We start from the raw sequence: 19,036 nt of genomic DNA, 5'->3' as shown, positions 1-19,036 counted from the left end.
GAAGTGTCGGCATAGAGGTGGGTGCTGCGGCGGCCGCACTGCTGCCGGTCCGGCCCGGCCCGTCGCTAGGAGCTGGCTCTTCTTACCGCTCCGACGGGATGCCGGCGGGGGTCGTGGGGAGCAGGTCTCGGTGCGAAGCTGCCGCCCCGTGGGGTTTTGTGAGGGGGCTCTACTGGCGGAGCTGCGGCCTCCTCAGGCCCTGCTGAGCATCCCTGTGAGGATTTTCGCCCCCAAATGTTGTTATTTTCGTGCAGGTTTTCTTAAGCAAAGCAATCCGTCATGCTGTCTTAAATTTTTCACCAGAAGTGGTATTTCAGTGTCGTTAACCAAGTAATCTCTGCTCGTGTCTTGACAGAAGTGGTGTTCTGCTCCATCAAACTAATGGTGTGTTGGCATTAAAACACGTGGCAGTATTGTGTTGGTGCAGTAAATAGTACTTTTACGTTGAGTTTAAACTGTTGTAAAAACAGCAAAAAAGGGTACTTGTGCTTTAGCTGCTTGCAGAGAGGCGAACTGACGGTGGTTGTCCTGACAGGGTTCCTCAGGTCCAGGTGGCCCCCTCAGCCGGGGCTCTGGCGGTTCCTAGTCCTGGAGACCAGAGCAGCCCCAGAGCCCTCTGTGTCCCGAGTCAGCGATGCTCATCAGCTGCAGCCTCCCAGGGGGGACAGGGACACGCAAGGAGCTGGCCACGGGTATTGCTAACTCCTAAGGAACTCTTGTTTCCTAGAGAAACAGCAATCCATTTGAGCATTGCTTAGGTGACTTCTATGATGGAAGGAGTAGTTCTTTTTTGTTGCTGAAGAATACTGAAAGTAGCTGAAATTCTTGTCTGTTTTGTAATTCACCTTCTTTCTCCATGCTACAGTATCTCACTCTTGTAGAATTCAGTACTGGCTACCAAAAGAACAGAGGAAGATTTGGCAAAAATGGCAGCACTGAAGGCAGAGGTACAATCCAAAGGTACTGATGGCCAAAACCCTCAACTTCCTAAGCTTAAAGGGTGTGTGTAGCAAAACATTGAATCAATATGGACTATTTCTCTTAAAGATAGAAAATTATTGTATGAAAAATGAGAGTTATTTTTAGAAGGCCTTTTACGAATAGGTAGTGCTTTTTTGGCTTTGGCATTGGGAATTTTGTTTCTATTCAGTCTGAATTGTGTGATGGGGTGAGTGAAGCTAAATGAGGTGGATGCTTTTTGGAAGAAAAAGCAGAACAGAAGCAGATGGTGAGGGGGAGAAAGCAAAAATAGGAAACATGGAGCAAATGTATTGTTAGAGAACTCTTCTTCTATAGTGAAAAGGTGCTAGCTTATTGGTTTGATTGCTCTGCTTGTTTGACTGTTCAACATTTTTTACTTCATGTTTCCCGCATGAAAGTTTTTATTGTATGTTAGGCACTAGCATAATTTAGTTGCTTTTTAATATAAAAATTATTATTAATTCTTTGCAGATATGACAATGATAACTTAGATGAAAGACTGAAGATATAAAGCTTGTGAAAGAACTGAAATAAGATGAATCATCCTCAGCAGTGATCGATAAACGTAAGAAATTCTACTTTTGTATCACGTATTTTACACAGACCAAGATGCATTGAGAATGCAGGTCTTGCTAGTTTTCTGTACAGCTAATTTTTCTTAAAATCTCTTTGAATATAGTAGTTCCTGTTTTGTATCATGAAGGCTGAAATGACTGGGAGCTCAACTTTGAAAATTAATGTGCTTTCTGAAAGCCTACACCTTAGACCTCTGTGTCAATCTATCTTTTGTATCCTGTTCTTAATAAATTGCATTGTTCTGAAAGCATTAAGGATTTTAATGCAAGCAAAGACTCTTGCTGGAATGAACTGTGTGGTGATAAACCTTGTGGTATTCAACTTTATTCTTAGTGCTCTTTATTAAATAGTTGCCATTGATTTCTGTTTCAGGTTAGAAGGGAAACAGACTGGTTAAAGCTATTCATGATGATAGACTTGGTCTTTTTTGGGGGGGCTAATTAATATCACTGCTGTGCTGTATTTTTTAACGGGATATCAGTATTGGAACATGGAAATATATGACTTTGTGCTAGTGTCATAAATCACTTTTTGTAACAAATGGCTCAAAAAGCAAAGTGAAGAATCACTGCAGTAGGATATTATGAAGCTCAAAATATTAAGTGGGGTCTAAAAGGGATTCAGTTCATGGAGTATAGGTCTTTCTGTGCCTGCTTAACGTAATGGTTTGGATTCACCCTCTATGCCTTCAAAGTCCTTCAATCACTGATAACTGGAAACTGGGAGAACATACCACATAAAGGATCAAGCATTCTCATGCATTCTGGAAACAGGATACTTGGCAAGATAAATTTGATCTCTGCATGGTTTTTATTCTATATAAATCACTTGCTATATGAAGAAGTTTGCATTAGTATTTCCAGGGAGCAGTTTCTCAATCCTGTCTCACAAATATATGTATAAAACATGAAATAAATGTTTATAATATTTAAACATATTGCTGGGTTTTCTGATTGGTCTTGGAGCAAAATAGGGCATTTTATATTGAAAATTACACACTTCAGGAGCTAGTGGGCTTTATAAATTTGTAAGGTACATTATTGCTATGCTTACATTTGGAAGCTAAATATGCAGAGGCTCAAAGAGAAGTTTGTTCTGGAAACTAATGAAGCATAGTACAACCTTTATCAGAAGAAAGGTGATAGTATAGCCAGGATTTTCAGTGAGAAGTTGATTGTAAGAGGAGAGAGTGAGTTTCAGTACTGTAGCAGGGGGACTGCTACAAACTTATATAGTTATATATATGAACTTTTATAGTTATATAAATTATATACCTCTGAAATTCTTTCCTGCATGGCTGCAGTTGCAGTTCATGAGGAGGCAGTGTGCTGCACCTGGTGCCCTCAGATACATTTCTTTGCATTGCTGTGGAGGAAAATGAACCTTAACCTTTGCTGAGCCTGGGGTATTGGCTTTGAAATTTCATTCCTAAGTGGCAGCTGCTGCTGCCGCTTTATAACATACACTCATTGTACTAGGAATGCATGTTTATTAAAGGACTTGGGTGAAACAGTCCGGGGGCAAAATATTAACCTTACTGACATGGATATCCAAGTGGTAAAATCAGCATTAATGTAAATATTGGTGGGATTAAAAGCATTCCCTTGCTGTGTCTCTCACACAGCCAGAGTCAGCTGAAGCAGGCGGAATTGATACTGGCTAGCAGACTTACTTCATAAAAGAAACAGAAAAAAACTGACAAATATGGCAAGATACATTGACATAAAAGCTTTGATATTTTTTTTTCTTATCTATTTATTCATTATTGAGATCACAGACATGCACCTTTATGTTTAAATGCTGGTTTTGACTTTACCAGCATGCATAACAGCGGTACCTTGCTTAACTTACTAACTTAGCGTGAAATGCGAGTGGCTGCATGCTTGCTTTTGTTTCAGAATTACTTGGTAGAAGTAAATGTTATTAGTAACCCCTGCTTCTCCCAGTAGCTTTGTGATTTCAAGATAAACAGGAACTTTTAAGCACACAACAGCTTGTAGTGGTTAACACAGTTGCATTATTTAGAATGTGACTCTACTTATACAGACAATAACTATATTTGTGAAGGCAATCAGATGAAATAAGCACGAAAAGCCTCTTAAATAGTCATATTTACTTGGAAACAGTATGACTAAGTATGCATTTTACAGAAATAATGGTGATAGAGGAGGTGATAGAGGAGAAATTACCTCATATTTAAATGAAAGTGGTAAAATACAAGGGATTATCTTTATATACTCTATCACTGAGAATTTGCTATTTTGAGAAAACCTATAATTATGCTATGATAAATCTTTTAAAACTTCTCTATTAACACACACTAAAATGTGTCATGACAATCTGCTCACATACTGCTGCTGTAAGTGATAAAAGATAGTGAAATATATTTCAGGACATGATGGCTTTTTTTCTTCGGTTCTTTATTGTCAAGTTATGTAGATGTTGGACAAAAACAAAGAAAAGATTTTGGGTTGGTTATTGATCCGATTCAGCAAACAAATGTTTCTATAAGTCTTCAGTCACCTACTAGCTCTTGAGCTGACTTGTTTGACTCGTTACTGAGTTTACCAAAATTTACAGTAGAAATAATAAAAAATAAATTGGCAGGTGTGATTGTCCCTCTTGCTGTTTAGATAAAACTAGCCATGAATATTGCTAGCTAACTTTTTAGTTATTTATTTTTTTAGTCTTTTATTCAAAAATGTCTTTTTAGTCATTTAAAAATGCAGTATATGGAAGCAGAAGTGCATGGAAGTGTTCAGAAACTGGTAGGACGCGTGCCGCGTATGGCATGGTCCTTGTAATACATTGTGACAAGGTGGATTCCAAATTTACGCTGCATTTTGTTTCTCCCTGTGTCACTGATGTAGTGTTTCCCTCTCCCCTGGTAAGCCACTTCTCCAACGGTTTCTGCTTTGCAGAGGAAGACTCGGGTTTTGGCTCTGAATCTGCCCTTTCGGAAGGTATTTTTGCAGTTCACGCTGGGAATTGTCGCTTGGAAAAGCAGTGTGGTTTTTCTTGTTTGAAACACGCTTACTGGAGTTCGTTACTAAAGGAATACTTTAAAAAAGCGTCACCTGCTTCCTCTCGGCTTCCGTAGCTGGGGGACTGCAGCTGTTACCTCCGCGTCCCTCCCAGTTGTAGCTCATCGCGTGTTGTAACGTTTAAAAAAGGCTTTGAACCGCTTTCCTTAAAACCGGCACTTGGCCTTTAGAGAGCCAGCCTTGCTGACGTCACGTGACGCCTGACGCACCACTAAACGGGGCCGTGCCGCGCGCGCAGGACGCCACTCGGCTCTGACGCCGCCGCTCCTCTTCCGGCCGTCACAAGCGCGTCATCAGGCCGCGCGTCGGTCACGTGCCCCGTGTTTATCCGCCGTCGCTGCCGGTGAGTGAGTGGCCGACGGACCGACCCCGGCGGGGGCCGCCCCGGGGCGGGGGGTGTCGGCGGGTGTCGCGTCTGCCCCGAGCCGCTCCCGTTTGTGGCGGGTCAGGTTGCTCACCCCGGGGCGTTCGGCAGTCGGGGCGTTCTGCTGTGGGGATTCAGAAGGCCGAGGTATAATCTGTTGGCGCTGGGCTGCGCCTCGCTCAACAGCCTTCCCGTTATTTCTAGGCTTACGATGTCGCTCCCAGCAAAGAGATGCGGAAGGCCCCCCGTGCTGTCGTTTCTGGAAAAGAAAAAGAGAAAGCAAAGTCTGGATAGGAGAAGGGGGAAAACAAGGATTTATGTGGGAAATCATATTGACCGATGGTTGACACTTAAAGAGAAGTTGGATTTCAGAAATGATGCAGAAGTCGCGGGGTTTTTACTGGACTTGTGAGTAGACTGTCACAATGCTCCTCTGTTTACTGATGCCAAGTAAATAATTCTTGGCGCTAATGCCAACTGTGTATCTTCTTTCTAGGTATGACAGCTATGACCCACTGTCAAAAGCTCCAATCTGTTCCCTCCCCGAGGGTGTGAGAAGAATTACTGTGAAAGAAGAAAGAGCGTTGTCAGGCAGCACTTCTTTAATAGCAGCTGATGGAACGTTAGTAGTGTAGTCTTTTCATATGGGAAAGGCGGATGAAATGTTTTTCTTAATAGTACTTAAAAGACTGTAGCTGACATCTAAAAAAAGTGGGGTGGAAGTTATATAAGAAAGAGGAAAGCGTACCGCTAGTTTTACTAAAATGGAAGATTTTTGGATATCCTTTGTAAAATAGCTAATGTATTTGTTTTGTTGTTTGTATTGCTGAGCACATAATAATAGTCTAGATGAAATAGAAACAAAAGTTTTTTTTCAGTAGAAATATTTCAGTTAACAATTTGGGTTGTATTTGCAGGTATGACAACGATGACCAGTTGTCTAAAAAATCTGCTTGTTCTGAGCTTGGAGATGTGAGAATTGTAACTGTGAAAGAAGAGAAAGAGGTGCCACATGGCTGCTTGTCAACGGAGACAGATGACACGTTAGTGATACTATGGGTTTTTGCATGTTTTGCATTTGAAAATACTTTGCATTGATTTTATTATCACTTTTAGTTTTGTTTATTAGAAACTCATGTCATTCATTCTCTGATTCATTATTGAAAAACATCTTGGTACATACTGGTTGGTCCAGTCTTTCTGAGGCAAGAATCTGAGAGAGGTTTTGGAAAAGTTGTAAGACTCTTAAGAGTACATGCAGCAAACCTGCTTGTTCAGTGACTGCCTTCCTTAATTGTGCACAAGATTCACGAGTGGATCAAGAAAATAGACGGTACTTTATACGTATCCTAATCATTTTAGTAAGCATTTAGACTTTTACAGTAGTACAGTCTCCAGCCGAGTGCAATTGCGCGTGCTTTGACCTTTCTCAAAAGAAAACTGTTTAATTGTTGACTGAGTGATGTTACGTACAAAGTGATGTGTTAACCTATCTAAAAATAGTGCCACGCTCAACGAGGCAACCACACCATCAGTCGACTGCTGATTTCTTTTACTGCACTGTCATCAGTAACTGAGGCATTCACAGTTGAGATCAGAGGAGCCTCAAATAGGTATGCTTGTCCATTACTCTTTATTTAGGTTTCAATTATCCACAACAATGTTACTGAGTAATTGTAATTTTGTCCATGTCTTAGTTATCTGACCTTTAAAAAATGTATCTTTTAATGTGTGCAGGGGGCCACTGAGAACCTAGGACATTACATTGGCATTGCATGGTGTGTCCAAACCCCTCGCTAATATGGTGAAGTATGTAATGCATGTAGCATGTTTGTCTGAATCTCGTTTTCCACTGTGGTTTTGCTTGTGACTTTCCTAATTCTTCTTACTTTTGATTTTAGTAGGTGAACAAGTTGGGGTTCTGAAAGCAAATCTGTGGCACAGAAGAATTCTTGGAAGCTAGGTCAGGAGAAAATAAATGCCAGTGCTGATGAAGTTGACAAATTCAAGTACATTCTTCAAAATAGCATTTTTCTCTGGCAGTATAATTTTAGTTTGGAGTGCAGCAATAATTGAACTCCTGGGACTGATTTGATACAGGTGAGACAAGGTTTGTTATTAACTGATTATTATATTATAGTGCTTATTTCAGCCTGCTGAGATGTAAGAAATATTGTGAAAAGTTGTTTGGTATGAGAAAAACTTTGTTACCCTAAAAGGTAAGGTATATGATGCTTTGTTACAGTCTCATAATACCTATGTGAAGATGCTGGAAAAATGATCAGGCGTGTATGCAGTGGTAATTGTATATAGCTGAGAAATTACAGTAGTCAAAGAATAAAGAGATTAAAAAATAAGACAACTGTTATGGGACAGACTTCCTAGGGCACACTGTATTATTCTAGGGGATAGTCACTGACCAGGAGTAGTCGTATGGCTTCTCTATGAGGAAAACGACTGGTTTGTGTTTCACTGTCTGAACACCACATCACTGGTAATGCTTCTGGGTTTGTTTTGCATGCACAGTATAGCAGTGAGCTAGAGCGATGATGTTATTGAAAGATTTTTACTAGCTGTGGGATGTCCATACAGCGGTCAAGTGATTTGCCCAAAGTGATGTTGGTACCTGAACTTGGGTCCTAAAAGTAAGGCTAAACTCAGTTACTAACTCAGTGTTTTTAGATGGGTGGGCAGAATTCTTAATTGTTGTAGACAATAGTGCTTTTCATTTGGAAAGGAACAGTGGTTATGTTAATGTATACTTTTTTTTTTCTTCTTGTTTTTAAAGGTGTGGTACTGCACTTCCTATTGAAGGGTGGAGATGAAGGCAGGTATTTCCTGCTTTCCAGGCATTTGGGTGTCATGTTTTCCTGTTGCTGTTATTGTTTTGGGCCTTATGGAGTACATCTTTTCATTCTATGCTGCTATATACAGGCCAGGAAAAGAACAAGGTCTTGTTGAAGAGGCTTTATTAACAAATTCTGAATTAATAGTCATAAAGCACCTGTTATATTCTAAGCCTTTTACTATCTAGTTTAGTTTAAGGTCGGCTAAACACTAACTGTTGAGGAACTGGATATAGCAGAGAGAATGGAGCAAGAACGCTTAAAGACACCTGCTTCATCAATGGTTTTAATGTTTGGGTTTTGTGGCGTTTATGGAGTCTTGCCTGCTGATGTTAGCTTTCAGAGGTTGCCGTTGTTGTAGAGAATGAAGCTGATGGAGAAACAGCGAGGGAGTCAAGTAGCAGGGATTTAAGGATTCTTGCCAGGTGAAATGGTATGTTTTTTTTCAGTTCTGGCTTTTGTGAAGAGTTGGAATGTTGAAATAACACAGGAAGAAAAGGATGTAGGGAAATCACATTCGAAGTAGTATTAGCAGGGCATAGCCAAAGGGAAGTGTTATGGAACCCTATCCAGTTAGGTTCCTGAATACATTCAGTTCTTCTCTAATGCTTCTTCTGTTATTAACTTCCAACTTTAACATTTAGAATACTAACCAGGCTAGATTCAGATACTTTTCTGGCTTAGATGTAACAAGTGCAAAGCTGTCAAAGCAGATAATAAGCAACTTACTGTTTTTCCTTTAATGTTTGTTATTTACTCTGACATTAAAATTGAAGAATGATGAGTCAAAGTAGTTGAATAGGGTTTTTTTAAGAAGCTTTGGGGTTTTGGGGATTCTTTTACTTCTGCAATATTTGAGTGATAAGAGATTCAAAAACTCCTTTACCCGGACCTTTATTAATGAGACAGATTCTCATGATAGAACTGACTTTCCTGGGATTTGATTACGGAATGTATCTTTTTTTGCCTTGATTCGCTAAGAAATGAAACAGAATAAAAATACAAAATAAATACTCAAAAGTGTCACAGCCGTTTGGTGAGGAAGACTGAAACCTGTTGGATGAGTTGGTGTCAGTCAGTAGTAAAGGATTGGTTGGGAAGCCCCTAATTTGAAGGTAGGCTTCAGCTTCAGTTCCTGTCTCTCCTAAAATGGTAGTAGCAACTGCTTTTATAACAATTTCTGCTCCGTAACTTTTCTCACAATCATGGGATCTTGCGAGAGCCTGCATTGTAGAACTTCTCTTTATCATAACTAATCTGCTGTCTGAAAAGTTGTAAGATTACTGTCCAGACAAGGCAGTTGTAATTTCCTAACTTGAAAAGAAAATAAACAATCTTGAGAAAATGTCCAGCACGCTGTTAATGCTGAAGACTTACTATGACACTAGTGTGTATAGCTGAGGAGTTTCTGAGGAAGCAGGAAAGTAAAACTTAAATTACATTTAAAAGAAAAAGGGGGTGGGGGGGAATCACCTGCATAGTAGGACAGCTTCCTGTGCTCTACCAACAAATTAATTTTTGATGCTTTGTTTTGAATAGCCTGCATTCAGACTAAGTTGGGCCAAAGTATAAAATAACAATTCTTAATTGAACCAGAAGACTCTGCATGTATTGTTTTTGATCTTTAGCGTTCACAGTTTGTTTTTAATTAAAAAAACAACCACATGCACACATACCATCCCCCCAACAAACCACAATCTGTGGTTGCTTCACTAATGTAACTTGAAAGTGAATGTCTAACACTGCTTTTCCTTACAGAAAAAATGAAGATTGAGTGGTTAGTCTAAGACACTTAATTAAATAATTCACTTTATTGTAGTGCTAAATGTTGATCTGTATTTCATTGTCGTGAAACCTATGTATATATATCATAAAAACATAAGATATTGGTCTGATGATATGTATTACCCATACAAAAGCACAAATGGAATTACTGTAATATTTGCCATTATTTCAAAGTTAGAAGATTGTATTAGGGGAATGTTCTTGTCTAGACATATTGTGTGAAACAATGCAAACATATTTCATATTTAGATATTTGAATGTCATATTTTAACTGTTATTGTGTTACTTTTCAGGGTGACCAGCAAGAAGAAAATCAAGCTCTTGCATAACAATATGGGGACAGTTTTTGTTCCATTTTGATTATTGCTGTGAGGGTATTGTGAACTATAAAGAATTGCTGTAAGTTGTAGTATGAAATCTCATGTTACTTGTTGAACAGCACATTAAACTTAATTACCTAAAGTTTTATTGTGTTATGTTAACATGAATAAAGTGTGTGGAGTGGATTATTTCACTGAGAGAGTCTGTACGTAGTTCTCGGAAGGGCAACAAGAAACGACAAGCCAAAATGCTAATAGGTATTGCTCAAGCTTATTCAGAATGTATTAACTTTCTGTAGGTTGTGTTAATGAAAAAGTTCCTCGCATTTTATTTAAAACTCAAAGGGCTAAAATAAAAACAACATTCTAGCAGCAGTTGCAGCATCAAGCATGCTTCCATCCTGAATGTGTTTCTTGGAATGCTTTTTCTTAGGGAACAAATTTAATATATCCCATATATTGGAACATATCCTTGCAGGTTATTGACACACTTTAAAATGATGGGTAAAAACACTGGACTATATAGTATGTTGTGTTAGTGCCTTCTAAAAAATGAGTAATCAAGATCAGATACTATGTTGTTTATCTAAATGTATTTAATTACTGAATAAGTTGATCTCTTGCTTTGGCTTTTGATACTACTTGATGATTAATGATGCCTCTTAATTATTTTCTTCTCTTAACAAAGATGAAATAAGTGTGGACTACTTTCAACAACTGAAGTTCAACAGAATAGTGTTGGCAGTTCTGAATTTGTTTTGTAGTTACTAAGTATGAGTAATCCTGGAAAGTTTTTAACTGAGAAACTGAAATTAGTATGATTGCATTCAATATATGTTTGTCAGAAGGACAGAAACTCCCAGTCTTCTGATTTTTTTTTTTTTTTTTTTTTTTTTTTTAACCGCACACTTTCATAAGCCTTTAGGTCTTGATCTTAAAGTATTCAAGCCAGCTGGGTTTTCCCATCAACTTACATTAGAACAGCCTCTATCTATGGAGGAATTCCCCTAATTAGGTCATTAAAATCAACATTCAGGGTTTTTTAATGAGCTACTTCACTTCACCTGCTATAAGAACCTGCTGCTCTTAAATATTATTTTGTTGCTTTTGAAGAATAAAAATTCAGTGTTACCTTATTAACAATGTATCTTTTGCCAAATTTAGCACAGGTAGCTTTTTTTTTTCTTAATTGGAGAAGATAATTTGTTGAAGCTTTCTCAAAGTGAAAACACCACTTCCCATGTCTGTCTGTGTTCTCTCTTTGCTCTGTACCTTTCAAAAATTTTCTTTGACTACCAAGCAGTCATTCATGTCAATGACTCAGTTAGGCTCACAGAAGAAGTATGACTAGTGACACTAGTTTTCAGTGAAGTGTCTTTCAGTGCTCTCAGATTCTCTATTGTCTGTGTCATCACAGTGGAAAGGGAAGAGGACTCTGCCTTCAATATAGTCAGTTACATTTTCCTCCAAAGTCTACAAGATCAGCAGAAGAATCTGCCACTGCAGCAGCTTATTTCAGTAAGGAGCTCTGCCCTTCTGCGGCATTTGAGCACCATCAGCCTGTTGAGCCTAGTTCTTGTGCCTTTATAAATGCACGCTAAAAATATTTCTATTATTTAATGACTTATTCTTGTGGAAGTAGACTAATACTGCAAATGCATGATATTTTGAGATGTGCCCAGTACATGAAGTTATTCTAGAATGATTATTTGGGTGCATAGTACTTGAAGATTGTATGATTCAGCCCATACTAATGTGTTTCCCCCCAAACCTCCCATTAGACTAGTTCTTCATGCTGAAGAAAAGTCAAAAGTGGACTTCTTAAAATTTACTTTTGTAATGTTATAATATGCTTGGGTGACACATTTTTGGATGGTTATATCAACACATGCTTTTGAATATCTGACTTCTGTAGAGCAGAATATTGTCAGTAGTATTTTCCAGTAAATTTTGCAGAATAGTGAATGGTAATGATTCTGAAACAAGAACGTGACAAGAGCAATGGCTATGCTTTTGTCAAAACAGCTGAGTAAGTTTTTGTGCACCTATGGGAACTGCTGAACTTGAATATGTTCAAATGTCAGAACTAAATATCTAAAAATTGTTTACATAGTTCCAGTGATATGCTAAGAATATACAAATAGAAGAATTACTCTAAGCAAAATAGCTGGGTTCTTGGCAATACTGAGTATAGGTTCTGACCTAAATAATGTGAAAATGGGAAAACTTTCTATATGGGTTTATAGTGAAAGGCAAACAGTGGCTGTAAAAACGATGAACTGTTTGTTTGTTTTGTGTTTGTAATGTGGCTTTACTGTCCCAGTTGGTGTCCTTAGAACCGTGGATCTGACAAATCTTTTGAAATGTGAGTATTTAAGTATGTAAACTGGGAGACTTCCATCCAAATAAGGGCAGGTTCTGTGTAGGAACTTAAATTTCAAACTATTAACTAAAAAACTTAAGTTGCAATGCACCAGTTTTCATACTACTAACTTCGTATTCTGCTATTTTGCCTTTACAAGAAGGAATTTTCTAAAATCACAATAATTATGATTGTGCTCTTAGCTCAATTAACTTAGTATTATGTGAAAACTTCATACGTTTTGTTTGGGGAAAGGTGATCTGTTCTATACTGTGATTTGCTTTTGTAGTAAAAAAACCTACAAAAAGTGGAAAAAATATTTAAAACAGATCTGGCAGCTATTTTTGTGAAATAAGTAGTTTTATAGATCGTCACAGACACAACTTGGAGGGAGTTAGAACTGAGGTGAGAGACTGGAGGAGGTTACTGTAGAAAATGTGTTTCAATGCCCTATTTTCTTACCGTTTAGAATGGCTGTTTAATTCTTCAGCTTTTTTCTTTTTCAGAATGCTTGTCTATAAGGCTTGATCATACAGTCAAAAGCTTAGGAGGCAGCAGAATTATTTAAGACGAGTAACTTAAGAATATAACAGGGATGCAGGAATCTGGTTTTATTCTGAATTCTTCAGGCTTAGTAGATCAGCTTGTTCAAGTTGCTTCTCTTTCCTCTTTTTTATCTTGTGGTAACAAAGGAGTAAGTTCCAAATGTAATTGTTACAAGACGTGATTGCTTGTCTGTAAGAAAGATTTAATCTTATGGAATGCTATCATAAGTATGATGATACTTGTCATTACTTTTTCAAGAAATTGTCATGTCCTGTGTCTGTTGTGACATGACTTTTGGGCTTCCAAATCAAGGCACCCTGAATGAGTTTCCACAATGTGTCATGCTGAGCACACTCTCATGAGTCACTGCTGAAAATACTGATCCGTGGATGGCAGAAGGGAAAATGCATCAAAGGAGGAATTCTGAAGGTAGGAGTAGTGGAGTTTCAGTCTGAGAAATGTGGATTAGAGAGGAATGGTGAACCTGAACCTTTTTTGTGGTTTGAGTGGTTACCTGTCTCAGGACAAGCCTGCTTCCTCTCTCTTCTGATGTCTCAGCAGAAGCAATTAATATTTCATCCCTTTGTAATTCCAGAGAGATTCCTCACTACTACAGGAATCAAAGCTCTGGGTAGTGACAATTGTGTTTTCACGAAGCTGAGGATTCAGCAGGTAAATTGGACACTTCTGAGATCAGATAGAGCTGAGAAGTGAGAGAAATCTTGCATCTTTGCCACCTCACATAGGTCATAAAGCAATACTTTCTTCTGTACTTGTGTATAAATGTAAAATTGATGCATATTTAAGGTATCAAAATCAGTCTACCACTCAGTGATGGTGGTAATCTTGCTTTACATGCAGTGTTCAGTGTAGTTTATCTATGGACTGGCTAGGGTATCTAGAAAGAAAGAGGGCAAGTGTGTTTGAGTGTATGTATGTGTATACATACACTCCTCCATTTTATTTTATAAAATCATAAACTAACATGGATTGGAAGGGACCTCTGAAGGTCATCTCATCCATCTTTCTGCTTAAAGCAGGGTTGACTTTGGGTTTGCCTCAGGTTACCTGGGGACTTGGCTAGCTGAGTTTTGATAATCTCCAAGTATTTTATAGAATTTTGAAACGTTGTTTAATAGAACATAGGATCCAGAATGTAAGATTCATCTTGCATTACTGTGTTCTATTTTTATTTTTTTACTCTTATTGTAGTCAAAGTCCTGATTCATGTTTTTTAAGGTATGTTACCTGATGGTATGGGAATGCTTAAAATATATTTATGTGGACACCTAAATTATACAACTACAGCCAATTACTGATTTTAATAACTTTGTGCTAAATAAAAGTGTGTACATGTGGAGAACGTTTTAAGATGTGTCACAAAGACCTTACTTTCTCTGGCTTTAAGGGAGGATATGGGCTGAAGTGAGATCATGTGTTAAGTGTGCTTTCGTATATGATTATTGTTTGGTGTTTGCAATTAGCTTGTGTTTATATTAGCAAAAAAAACAACTTTGGTGAACATGCTCTGAATATGCAGTAGGTAAAGACATTGAAAAGTCAGGGTATCTCACATGGAGATCCGATGCTACTTAAAAAGTTGTTTGATTTTAGTTATGATGGTTCTCTGGTTTTTAACAGCTTAAGTGAAAAACAGCCTATGTGTATCTTTTGCCAGAAAAAGGGAGTTTAGATATTTTAAAGCTAACTAAAGAAGTAACTCTTTTTCAAGGTAGGCCATTCTACCTTTCTGAAGTTAGTGTGTTTTCCTATTCCTTATCTCCACCCTCAGTAGTAAAATATCCTTGGGATATCTGTGAAATCCTCAGATGGGAGGAACCTCAACCAGCTCAAGTGATGGGTTAAGTTTAGGGTTTGGAACTAAACCAGAGTGGAGAAGCTCTTCTGCAGTATATGATGGCTTCAATTTTCTTAAAATGCCTTTTGACGGGCCCAGCTTAACATGCATCATTATCAAGACTTCCCTTTGTGTCATAAATTGCCAACTAATCCATGTGTGTTTGAGCAACCAGCATCGCCTGCAAATCCGTTATTCTTGACAGATATCTGCACCCCCCAAAGCCATTTGTGTTGTTCCAGGGCAGATCAGAGGAGTGAAGAGCAAAGGATAGAACAAAGGCTGAATGGTGTTTAAACCACTGGAAAAGCTTTCAGTGCTTTTAAATAATTTTTTCTTACACTTCATGGTTCTTTTTGCAAATTTCTTTCCTATCATATATGCTTGTTCTTGGATGGTCAGCCTTGTTGCAGACATTAGAAGATATTTCAGCAGAATTTTACCTGTATTTGTAAGCTTCGTTTAAATAATCATTTCAAAACAGTTCTTGGAGTGACCTATTTTTCAAATGAAAACGTTCTGGAATGCTAAGACAGGAGGTGCTACCTTTGGTAGCAAAAAATAAAATCCTATTGTAGTAGGATTTTATTGTAGTTTCAAAAAATCCATCATATGATAAACTCAAGGTGGCTTTGAGTATAGTACAGTAGTGTTTATCTTGTGATTCAGCAGTTGACATGGGATGACTTAAACTGAACCTGTACAGAGCAGCTCTGATACTTTTTGTGCTGTTTTTAATCCCAAATGAGATAAAACTACTTGTGGATAATAGAGTGCAACATATTTAATATATACCAATGACCTGTCTTTCCTTTTCTTTTCCAAAAAGGTAGATGAAAGTACAGGTTGCAGTAGATGATTCTCATAGGTGAAAATATTTCTGGTCCTTTAACATCCTGATTCAGTACGTTAGTGTGGTCTCACAACTATGAGCTTGGACGAGATTTGAGCAGAAATGCCTCAAAAGATTGCACTTTGGTTCTGAACTTTGATATGCGTTAAGGCAGCTGTGGAGGTAGCAGCAGGGGTGGTTTTGTGCATGTGTAGAAAACATAACTGTTACTGTAATTCATGTAGCTGTCTATGATCTGTATCTAAAGTAGTCCTAAATCAGCGTTTCTTAAAAGTCTGGTCATAAGATAAAGATTTGCATACCTTTATTTCAAGATTGATGAGTTTGGTGCAAACATATATACAGGAATAAGGTATTTTTTATTTTTTTAAGATAGCTTCCAAAAGCCATAGCCAGAAGATGATCCCTAATCAAAGTCTAGAACCGCTCTAGCGAATGTGCATAGTGTTCCTGTAAGCTTTTCATACCAAGACTGTACACTTACCCTGAATAGACAGCCTTGCAGTAAGGGGAACACAGGGGAGTCTGATGGGTGTTTGCGAGGGGAGGCTGGGGCTGGCATTTCAGCAGCAGGGCTAAGGCAGCCGCCGTGTTCCCCTTGCGTTTATCCTGGTCTTGCCATGGCCTCTCCCTCTGATAGCACAGCACTTTGAGTCCACATGGTAAACTGGGTACAGGAACTCAATCTGGTTACAAAAATTCACCCGCAAAATGGTGGTGTAATTTTTCTTCATTCCTGTCATTTCCTTAATCTGGATTGTCGCTTAGTCATACAAACATGTGCTGGCATGATGGGAGGTGCTGTAGGGATGGGACCTAGTGGCAAGCACAGGAAATGACACTGCCATTGTGAGCTTGCTATTGAACTGTTGGCTAAATATTTATCTGTGACATGAAATACCTTTTAACCTCATAGTCATTCATAAAAGCATTGAGGAAAACACTGTTCCAGTTCCTTAAACTATTATGCCAAATTATGCTGGGATTCTAGGCTAATAATACCTACTTCAAGTGACAAATTAAAAACCTATTGAGCATTAGAAATAGGATAAAATGGTTTAACTTAAAATTATGGGCTTCCAGAATGCTGTTTTTAAGAACTTTTTTCTTCATTTGCCCACTTTGCCTCATCCCTTCCTAAAAAAAAAAAAAATACAAACAAAGAAAAAAAAAAAAAAAGCCCCACAAAACTCAAACCAAACTGGAATGGGGGAGGGGGAAGTTTGTGAGGATATTTAGTAGATGTTTTAAATTCTCTTATTTCAAATTCTGATTACTTCTTGATATCAGGGTTTTTTTTGTTGTGTAAAATGGCAAAGGTAAAATCCAGAATGCAGTGCGATGTTGATGCACTTAATGGTTTAGTGAAACCATGAGTTCTCAAAGAGAGTAAATTTTCTGTTTAAAATTCTGTATTGGGAATTGGAGGGGAAAAAAAAAGATACAAACATGTTCCTGTTTTGGATGTCTGGTGATTTTTTTTTTTTTCTCCTTCATACCTCCATTCTAATCTTGTTTTATTCAATTACAGTTTGTGTGTGATGTGACTGTATGCATCTGTATTGTGGTACATTTTTTTTCTTCCCCTCCTGTGTACTAAAACCCTGCCTCGGGAATTGCTGTAACTCTTCTATTGGAAATAATCGCCTTTCAGTCTTTTCTTACAAAGGAAGAAAATCAATGGAGATTTTCAGCTACATGTACATTTTAAGGTTTGTTAAGATGGGCAGAATCACAGATGTCTGATTTTCAGAAAAAGCTGAAAACCTTTGAATGGAAAACAGTATCTGTAGAAGTAATTGAAGGCTGTTACTGGTGTTAATTACAGGAAGTGTGTTCTTATCTGGCTTTGTTTGGTTTTTTGTTTAATCAAAATAGAAATGAAAGAACGAGAATGTATAAATCCTGTAACGTTACAGCAACATGCTTTGGTTGTATAGGGGCTTTTAGAATAAGAGATTGAAAAAGCCTCTGAGGTAGCATGTTACCAAATGCAGTACTGACGTGTATTGTCATACTAACACTAAATTAATAATGCTGTCTTCAAAGCTTGTCCAACCTGAGAGTGGGCCAAAGTTCCCCCCTTTGAAATTAAAAAAGATGGGTTTATATTGATCAACATTTGTATTAAAAGCTAGAGGAAATAAGACACACCAAAATCCCCCCTGCCCAAATGTCAATCACACAGGAAGACCATCACTGACCCCAAACTTGCGAATAAAATCATTACTGGACAGCTCTGTAATGGTATATGACAAAGTAAATGCATTGAGTTACCTGTCACAGGTCAGTTTGCTTACATCTGTAATCTGTTTGATTCCTGCAAAAGTGTTTTTGGGGTGGGGGGGGAGGGGGAAGCTTTATTAAGCAAAATAAAGGCATTTTGAATGAAAAGTGCCATTAGGGATGTGATGGGGGAAAATACAAATAGACACTTGAAACTGATTAGTAGAAAGTTAAAAATTCAGTTGAATGCATCGAGCCTGCCAACACACTAATTAAACCATTGAGTTGCTAGCATTGTATTAATTGAACTTTTCAAGTCATCTACCAGCACTGACCAACCACAAGGAAATGAAAGCAGTCTGCAGTGTAGGATTTGTGTAGCAGTTCTGTTTATAGACATGTTCTAAAATTAATATTCTTACAGGGAGAAGTGTTTTGCAAAAATATTTTGAATTTAAAAAGTTAATGGTGATGTGTGAAAGTTGACTGATTTCAGTTTTAAGTTTGTGCCCTGGGGAGGAAAGGAAATATGTACACTTTAGTTGCAGCTTACTAGTATTTCAACTCTACTTCTACTCACAGTTTTTACTTTTGTTTATATCTTAGGATCCTGCTAGAAAAGGGCTAGACTCCTTTTTTTTTTTCATTATATTTAGGTTTTATGGTTGCTATATTAGCATCGTGTAAAGTGCAAAGCTTTTGTACTCAGCAAGTTTCAGGTTGCATAAACAGCTTATGATAAGACCAGAAAGTCCCATAGCTGATGCTACGGTATGTGCTATGCTATGTAGCTGATGCATGCTACAGTTTTTTATCTAGTGCTTTAGTCCATCCTCAGAAAAGCTTTATTTTTTATGTGTATATATATTACATGTATATAAATGCTTCTGTTCATGGTAGCTTTCCATGACTTCTGCTGAGAAAACTTTTTTCTTCTATTGTTTTTTTTTTTTTCTGAGCAACATCTTCATTTTTCCTTGACCCATCTTTGCATCTTACTCAGTAATAAGCCATGAAGAACTGTATGTTGCTAACTGAAGCAACTGTCAAAATTACAAGTAAACTGATTCCCATTCTTCTGTTCAGTTTTGTTATGATCCAAACAGGCAGTTCCTGTTGGCAACAGGGTTGCCTCACAAAATTCTGTGTAAAAAATGTCATTCAAGAACACCAGTAAGAAACTTCAGATCCTAGTCACGAGGGGGGTTGTTTATTTGCTGATGTGAAAATAGTCTGTTGCATCATTCCTTTTCTGAAAATGAAATGCAAATAGAA

General features: G+C 37.9%; 1 protein-coding gene across 1 annotated transcript; it reads left to right on the top strand.

The window, feature by feature from the left end:
- Nucleotides 1-4,968: 4,968 nt before the first annotated feature.
- Nucleotides 4,969-10,258, top strand: LOC309678865 (uncharacterized protein). Its single transcript, XM_082492043.1, has 7 exons — nucleotides 4,969-5,373; nucleotides 5,462-5,587; nucleotides 5,883-6,008; nucleotides 6,469-6,578; nucleotides 6,703-6,774; nucleotides 6,867-7,065; nucleotides 7,754-10,258. Exons 1-4 carry the CDS (start codon nucleotides 5,177-5,179, stop codon nucleotides 6,509-6,511), a joined length of 492 nt encoding a protein of 163 aa, XP_082348169.1. The 5' UTR covers nucleotides 4,969-5,176; the 3' UTR covers nucleotides 6,512-6,578; nucleotides 6,703-6,774; nucleotides 6,867-7,065; nucleotides 7,754-10,258.
- The last annotated feature ends 8,778 nt before the right edge of the window (nucleotides 10,259-19,036 follow it).

The sequence above is a fragment of the Vanellus vanellus genome, assembly GCF_965231255.1.
Source record: "Vanellus vanellus genome assembly, chromosome: 17".
Taxonomy (NCBI): Eukaryota; Metazoa; Chordata; class Aves; order Charadriiformes; family Charadriidae; genus Vanellus; species Vanellus vanellus.
Note: the sequence above shows the minus strand (reverse complement) of the source record. Positions and strands in the feature narration are given on the sequence as shown.

What these genes read in the sequence shown, in the direction of transcription:
- LOC309678865 (XM_082492043.1), top strand. Translation starts at nt 5,177, where the DNA reads ATGTCGCTCCCAGCAAAGAGATGCGGAAGGCCCCCCGTGCTGTCGTTT. An exon ending in GCGGGGTTTTTACTGGACTT is followed by an intron (nt 5,374 to 5,461) that starts GTGAGTAGACTG and finishes TCTTCTTTCTAG; the next exon opens with GTATGACAGCTATGACCCAC. An exon ending in TTAATAGCAGCTGATGGAAC is followed by an intron (nt 5,588 to 5,882) that starts GTTAGTAGTGTA and finishes TTGTATTTGCAG; the next exon opens with GTATGACAACGATGACCAGT.